Below are 8,855 nucleotides of genomic sequence, written 5' to 3'. Positions count from 1 at the left end.
TAGTTTTGTAGTAAGATTTGAAATCAGGACATATGAATCCTGAAACTTTGTTCTATTCCTTTGAGATTGCTTTTGTTAGTTGGGATCCCTTGAATTTCTATAGGTAGTTTAAAATCAGCTTGTTAATTTCTGCAAAGAAAACAGCTTGGATTTTGGTAGTAATTATGCTGAATATATAAATCAATTTGGAAAGTACTGTTATCTTAACAGTATGAAGTATCTCAAGCCATGAACATGGGATATATTTCCATTCATTTACATCTGTAATTTCTTTCAACAATATTTTGTTGCTTCAGACTATGAATTTTCCACTTATTTAGATGAATTTATTCTTAAGTATGCTATTCTTCTTGATGTTATTGTAAGTAGAATTGTTCATTTCATTTTCATATTGTTCCTTCCTAGTGGGTAGAAATGCCATTGATTTTTGTGTATTGACCTTGTACTTTGCCATCTTTGAACCCATTTGTTCATTCTAGTAGTTTATTTTTTTATTCCTTAGTATCTTTTACAGTGGACCTTTGAACAATGCAGATGTTAGGGGCCACTGACCCCCCACACACATGTATAACTTTTGACTCCCCCAAAACTTAACATACTAATAGCCTATTGTCAGGCTTAGGTTATTGTTACTGTTACCAATGACATAAACAGTTGATTAAAACGTATTTTGGGGGCACCTGGGTAGCTCAGTCGGTTAAGCGTCTGACTTTGGCTCAGGTCATGATCTCGCAGTTCATGAGTTGGAGCCCCGCTCCAGGCTCTGTCGCCGACAGCTCATGAGTCTGGAGCCTGCTTTGGATCCTGTGTCTCCCTCTCTCTCTACCCCCCTTCTGCTTGCACTCTGTCTCTCTGTCTTTCTCTCTCTCTCTCAAAAATAATAAACATTAAAAAAAATTTTAAACGCATTTTGTATGTTATATGTATTATATATTGTATTCTTACAATAATGCAAGCTAGAGAGAAAAAAATGTTAAGAAAATCGTAAGAAAGAGAAAATACATTTATAGTACCGTGTTGTACTTACAAAAAAAAATACACATACAAGTGGACCCGTGCAGCTCAAACTTATGCTGTTCAAGGGTCAACTGTATATACAAAATCTAGATGCCTATTATTTTATTTTCTTTCTTGACTGCCCTGACTAGAACCTTCATTAAACCTTGAAGAGAAGTGATATTGTTCCTGAACTTAAAGGTAAAGCCTAGATAGAGATGATGGTTGCACAACGCTGTAAATATACTTAATGCCACTAAATTGTGCACTTTAAAATGGTTATCCAATAGATACAGGAGTGCTGATTCATAGGGGCACAGTACCCCAATGTTTATAGCAGCACTTTCAAAAATAGCCAAATTATGGAAAGAGCCTAAATGTCCACCAACTGACAAATGGATAAAGATGTGGTTTATATATACAATGGAATACCACTTGGCAATGAGAAAGAATAAAATCATGCAATTTGCAGCAACGTGGATGGAACTGGAAGGTATTATGCTGAGTGAAATAAGTCAGTCAAAGAAGGACAGATATCATATGTTTTCACTCATATGTGGATCTTGAGAAACTTAACAGAGATCATGGGGGAAGGGAAGGGGAAAAAATAGTTACAAACAGAGAGAGAGGGAGGCAAGCCATAAGAGACTCTTAAATACAGAGAACAAACTGAGGGTGGATGTGGGGGTGGGGGAGAGGGGAAGATGGGCATTGAGGAGGGCACTTGGGATGAGCACTGGGTGTTTTGCATAAGCGATGTACCATGGGAATCTACCCCAAAAACCTAGAGCACACTTTACACACTGTGTGTTAGCCAATTTGACAATAAATTATATTTAAACAAACAAATAAATAAATAACATTTTAAAAATAAAATGGTTAAAATGGTAAATTTTATGTCATGTGTATTTTAGCACAATAAGAAATAATCAAATAATGTAATTTATCCCCTAAGCAAAATAAAGAAGGATTAATGAAAAAAAAAGAAAGAGCCAAACCATACAACAGACTCTTGACTATACAGAACAAACTGAGGGTTGCTGGAAGGGAGGTGAATGGGGAATCGGTTAATGCTAATGGGCATTAAGAGGGGCACTTGTGATGAACCCTGGGTGTTTTATGTAAGTGATGAAACACTAAATTCTACTCCTGAAGTTAATATTACACTGTATGTTAACTAACTGGAATTTAAATAAAAACTTGAAACTACTATATATGTAATATGAATTCATAATATAATATAATAAATATTCATATTCATTAATTCAATATTCATAATACTTTTTAAATTTTTCACAATTTTGAATGATTTCTATGTATAGAATGTATGCTAGGCAACCTAAGATCTTCATACATCTGTTTCATTAATTATATATAACATATATATAATACATATTATATAATTCATATCATGTATGAGTCCCAGAAGAATAAGAAATAAAATTGAGAAGAAATATTTAGAAAAATAATGGAGACAAATTATTCAAACATAAATGACTTCATATTTCAAAACTCTATAGAGTGATAAAAAGTAGAGAAAATAAAAGGCTTACACCTCCATAGATTTAATAAATTTCAAAATCAAAGAGAAAATTCTGACAGAAAGGGAAGTTTGCCTACACAAAAACAGTAATCCTACTCACATCAGACTTCTTAATAGCTATCCTGGATGTAAATAGACAATGAAACATTTTTAATGCACAGAAAGAATATGGTTTTAAAATCAATATTTTATATCAAGCAAAGGTACCGCTCAAATGTAGAGATATATTACAAATATTCATAGATATATAAAGGCTCAGAAGGTTTGCCACACAGAGCTTTGTGGAGGAAACATTCAAATTAAAAAATAAACATTTTTAGGAAATGTTGCAAGATGTTTGGAAATTAAGGATGATTAAATATCTTGATAAAATTTGGGTTTTTAAAGGTTTAAACTAAAGGAAAAATGAGAAAGTATATCCATTATAAATCAGAATTAAAATTCCTACAAATCATTATCAAAAGACAATAAACCCAATAAAAATGGGCAGATTCTTCATAAAAATATCTAAGACTGGTCAATAAGTACATGAAAATGTGCTCAACATTATTGAGAATTGGGGAAATGCAAATTAAAATCATAATGAGTTATCACTTCAAATGGTAAAAATGTTAACGCTAAGATTTTTATTGTGAGAGAGTATTTTGTTTTCTGACTTATTTACCTTAGAAAATCAAAGTCCAGAGAGAATAACTGAACCTCACAAAGTCACAGAGAAGTTCATTTCAAGTTGGAGGACTGGGCAACAGACCAAATTTTTTCCCACAATGAATACTTCAGAGACTGGTGTTCCCAGGTGTCTCAGCAACTTCCAGTAGGGAGCTCTAGGGATTATTTTAGAAACTGCAGGTGGGTAACTTCTTTTTTTTCTGGGTTTCTAGTCAGTTTGGCTGACTTAGGATCAAGGATGGCCTGCTCTCATTTCTCCATCCTTGGAGTAGATGAGGGGTCCATGTCCCAGGAGCCACTTATGCCTTAAACATAGGGGAAGATGCCTTTTCTTCTGCCATCAAATATGGCTTCTCCACTCTTGATAAGTAAGATCCCAGATCAGAAGAGACAAATCTTGACCTTAACATGAAAAAATGAGGAGCTCTTCTGGGCCCAACTCAAGACTGAGAGTAAGTCATTGACCATACCTCCCCTTTTCTAGTCAGTCAAGGGAAGCAGATTAGTCTTTTGGAAATTGTTTGAGGAACCCTGTTTCTGGTATCAGTTGTAGTGCTGAACACCTGAGCTATCACCAGGTAGAGAGGAGGGGGAGGCATCCAAGAAGGTGAAATGGCTAAATAGCAAAGGCATGCAGGCAGGACATGTGAGGTGTTTGAGGGCTGTGGGCAGTTTCATAGGTGAGCCTGGGGTGGCATAGCATGACAGGGAAGTGTCACTGGACAGACAGATGGAGACAGACTCAGGAAGGGCTAATTATGTCATGATAAGAAAAAGCCTGGATGTTGTCCTGATGGTAATAAGGAGACTCAAAACAGCCTATGACATAATTCAGTTATCCTTCTTCACAGAGGGAGAAACTGAAGTCCAAGAGGTTAAATGAAATACTCAAAGCCTCATTATTGGGTTTGATACAGAAGGTGAGTCAAAATTTCCTTTGTACCAACTAAATGTTTCTTTTAGTTTACACTATGCAGCCTAAATATTTTCCCTGGAGACAAATAAATGAGTCTACTGTAGCGGTTTTAAGTGCATAGATATAGTAGGGATTCCATTTTCAGAAGTACAGGAAATGCCCCCACATGGGTATGACAGTCTCCTACAGCCTGGACCACTAGCCAGGGTGTTAGACCATCTGTCATAATAAAGTCAAAACCAGAGGATGTATCTTTTCCCCAAAAGTCAATTGTTTTAAGTTCTATTAGTTTATTTGCCCAGAATATCAGAAGAATTCTGAGAATATTCATTTATTTTTGTTTTTCATTTGGAATCAATGGAGCTGTTTATGATGGGCTGTATGCTCCTAAAGGTTGATTACCTTTGCAAGAAAAGTGAAAAATTGGAATAAATATTCATTTTTCTAATTGTGACTATAAAGGTGATATGACTAAATGAATACAACAAATTATATCACTGTACTTCCTTCTATTTGCTAAGCTCTTGAATCAACTTGGTTGCAGTTGGTGGTAAAAGACAGAGATACCAGAAAGAAAAGAATCTGAGCTTCTCAGAATGATAATCATGGTCTGAGGTCATTAGCTTTGCATGTATAGAAACTGGATCATATCCAAGCATTGGGTTAAATTAAAATGGACTGACTCACACCAGTCACACTCACAAGAGACTGATGCACAAGCCAAAAATATCAATATCTTCATTTGTCATGAAAACTGTAGCTACCAAATTGAATGGATATTTACATTCTCTAAGGTGATAGATATGTGAATTAACTTGATTGTAGTAATAATTTTACAATGTATATGTATATTAAAACATCACACTGTACACCTTACATATATACAGTTTTCATCTGCCAACTTTATCTTGATAAAGTGAAATGAATAAATGAAGGAGTTTATTTGTTAAGTCCCTAATGGTGCATTTTCTCATGAAAATATGCAGGAAGCTGAATAAGAGTCAGAAAGTGATTTAGTAAACCCTGAAAAGCAGCATAGCAGAACTAAGAACTTAGACTTTTGACTCAGATAAACTTTACGTCACACCCTAAATGTGTAGCTTTGGCAATTTTCTTCATCCTCCTGACCTCAGTTTCTACATCTTTAAAATAAAGTAAGCATAGCGTCACTGCACAGGGTTACCACAAGAAAATCCAGTGGCTGGCACATGGCTAGTGCTCAGCCAGTGTTAGCTATTGTTAGACTGACTTTTTCATTGAGTTAGAGACAGGAGTATGGATTGGATAAATTCAAAACCCATAATTATCTAGTAATGAGATTCCTCGTGTAGCCTCACTGTGGCTGCTGTGGAACAGAAAGATATTCAAGTCTCAAATCAAGATACTCTCTTCTCAGAACTCTGCGAGAAACAAACTGAGGTGTAGTTTGGGGTGGGGTGCAAATTAAGGATTTGACTCTTTCCAATTAGGTTTGCCATATATGAATCTAAAAAAAAAAAAAACAAATATAAGAGGCCTACTTACAGCAAAAAAAAAAAAAAAAAAATCGGTAAGTGAGGGACATCAAGGTTTCAGAGGAAAGGCACAAATAGTTCCGAGACATGCTGGGGGGAATTGGAACAGAATTCCCTTCTACAGCCTCTTCTGTAAAAAAAAAGCTGGGAACTTTAGGTGTGCCTGGGTGATTCAGTCAGTTAAGCATCCAGCTTCGGTTCAGGTCATGATCTCCTGGTTTGTGAGCCTGAGCCCTGTGTCGGGCTCTGTACTGACAGCTCAGAGCCTGGAGCCTGCTTCAGATTCTGTGTCTCCCTCTCTTTCTGTCCCTCCCTCACTCATGCTCTCTCTCTCTCTGTCTCTCTGTCTCTCAAAATTGAATAAACATTAAAAAAAAATTTTTTTTAAGCTGGGAACTTTAAAAAGGACCTGAATTGAATAAACTAAAACATAAGACATTTCTGTTTTAATTTTAACTAAGATAGAATTATAAATATACATGCTGTTCTGAAATTTTACCTTTAAAAAATCTTAAATTGATTATATAATTATTTATAATTATAATTATTATATATAATATTAATTGATTTCATTTCATTTTAATTAACTTTTAAATGTAAGTAAAACATTATTTAGTTAATTATATTATATTATTCTTCAATGAGAAATATAGTATATGCTGATGGGATGGATCTGTGTAATCAGAGCACACTTTTTTTTTTTTCACATTGTACAACCATGTTTCATGGAGACTGCTGGAACAGTTTGAAGGTGCCCTGGTGGGGCGCCTGGGTGGCGCAGTCGGTTAAGCGTCCGACTTCAGCCAGGTCACGATCTCGCGGTCCGTGAGTTTGAGCCCCGCGTCAGGCTCTGGGCTGATGGCTCAGAGCCTGGAGCCTGTTTCCGATTCTGTGTCTCCCTCTCTCTCTGCCCCTCCCCCGTTCATGCTCTGTCTCTCTCTGTCCCAAAAATAAATAAAAACGTTAAAAAAAAAAAATTGAAGGTGCCCTGGATAGCTGGTCAAGTGCTCTCACCAATCTGTAAATTTACAAATAGTTTGATCCAAACTATCTTTTTAACATGCATAATTATAAATTCGAGCTTTGCCAAAACAGAATTGTCTAAACCACATGATTTTTCTAATAGGAATATGAAATACTTTCTACAGCATTATTTTACTTTTTTGCTATTTATAATAAAATTTGTTTCATACAGAGTTCCAGACATGAATAGAAGAAACCATACCAACATCTATGAATTTCTTCTCGTGGGCCTCTCTGAGTGGCCACAGCAGCAGCCTCTCCTATTTGGACTCTTCCTGGGCATGTACCTGGTCACCATGGTGGGGAATCTGCTCATCATCCTGGCCATTGCCTCAGACCTACACCTCCACACCCCCATGTACCTCTTTCTAGCCAACCTTTCCTTTTCTGACATTGGTTTCATCTCTACAGTAATTCCCAAGATGCTAGATAATATTGGCTCAGGAAGTAAAAGGATTTCTTATGGTGGGTGTCTGACACAGCTTTATTTCTTTGGCCTATTTGCAGATCTGGACAACTTTCTCCTGGCTGTGATGGCACTTGACCGCTATGTGGCCATCAGCCACCCCCTCCATTATGCCATGATCATGAACTACCAACGCTGTGTCCTATTAGTGGCTGGGTCATGGGTTGTCACTACCTTCCACGCCCTAGTGCATACCTTCCTGGTAACTAGGCTTTCTTTCTGTGGCTCCAATATCATCCCCCATTTCTTCTGTGATCTTGTCCCACTCCTGAATCTGGCCTGCTCCAGTACTTATGTCAATGACCTGGTGCTCATCCTTGTGGCAGGAACATTGCTAATTGGACCCTTCATCTGCATCCTTACATCTTACTTTTATATTGCATTGGCTATCCTAAGAATCAATTCCCCAAAGGGTAAGCAAAGGGCCTTCTCCAACTGCACCTCCCACCTCTCTGTGGTCTCTCTGTTTTATAGCACAGCTATTGGGGTCTATTTATGTCCTCCATCATCCCCCTCAGGTGGAAAGAATAGAGTCTTCTCAATAATGTACACAGTGGTGACCCCCATGCTGAACCCCTTCATCTACAGCCTAAGGAACAGGGATATGAAGGGGGCACTAGGAAAACTACTCAGAAGAAAAACACTCTAACATTCTTTCTCAGGATCTCAGGGTCCTGAATCCAAGACTCGTAACTGGGAGTTGAAATTGGCCGCCTGAGAGTCTAACCACTGTAGCTTCCCTGAACCTGAAACTTCTTTGTTTCTTATGTTTATATTTCAAAGTACTGATTAACACTGAGGACAGGGAGGGACCAGTGATGTCGGTAACCTTAGATCATCTTTGTGAAGTGCCCAGGCTCTGAGAAGCTTATTATCCACTATCAAAATGGCTCTTGTTATTTTTACTGGTGGCTAAGAGAAGCCTTTGGGTGGAGGGACTTGCACACTTATAAAATGAAACTGAAAGCCCAAAATTTTGTTTAGCTCAACTTAGAACTATGGAAGACCCCTTTAGCTCAAGAATATAGGATTCATTATTTCTGGTAACAAGAAATACAAAGGAAATAATCTGGTACTTTATATTTAAACAGACAGTGTTCTATAGAAATGCCAGAATGGGGCGTTAGTTTAAGTCCTGAGCTCCAGGGATGGCTTTGCCATAAATGAACTGTGTAACAGCTGGATAATCGCTTGATGTCTCTGATAAAATAAAGTGATTGGATTGTGTTGGTCTAAGACTCTACAGGCATATACTCCACCTCCAATAATATTTAATGTTATTGTGACAAGAACTAAAGATTTGAAGTCAGAAGTTTCTAGTCAGGACCAAAAGTCCTCCACTTTCACACTCTGTGATTTGGGGAACATTCTTCCTCTTTGAGTTCTGGTTTTCTTATCTTTAAAGCTGGTAAAACACCTATATCATAAGAGTAACAAATAATAAATAATACATAAGCTTACTTGGATCACAGTAAATACTCAATAAATGTTTATGGAATCTAAATCTTCAGTTCTGTTATTTACCTTGATCAATCTTAGGACCTCCCTCTGTCTGTTAGGACAACCTTCAATCATTCACACTCTGGAAGCCCTGTTTCCAATCTTCATGTCATTTATGAAGGATCTTCTAGATAACTGCTTTCTCAGGTAAATATTTGGGAGGTCTTTGAAGATGGAGGTGGAAAATGAATTAAGGAGAATTCTTCCAGTAATTATGTAATTCCTATT

At 36.9% G+C, this 8,855-nt stretch overlaps 1 protein-coding gene across 1 annotated transcript; it reads left to right on the top strand.

The window, feature by feature from the left end:
* The first annotated feature begins 6,843 nt into the window (after window positions 1–6,843).
* Window positions 6,844–7,776, top strand: LOC125150525 (olfactory receptor 1361-like). The gene has a single exon (XM_047830516.1). It carries the CDS (start codon window positions 6,844–6,846, stop codon window positions 7,774–7,776), a length of 933 nt encoding a protein of 310 aa, XP_047686472.1.
* Window positions 7,777–8,855: the final 1,079 nt, after the last annotated feature.

The sequence above is a fragment of the Prionailurus viverrinus genome, chromosome D4 (assembly GCF_022837055.1).
Source record: "Prionailurus viverrinus isolate Anna chromosome D4, UM_Priviv_1.0, whole genome shotgun sequence".
NCBI lineage: Eukaryota > Metazoa > Chordata > Mammalia > Carnivora > Felidae > Prionailurus > Prionailurus viverrinus.
This window is presented reverse-complemented; position numbering and strand designations above follow the sequence as displayed.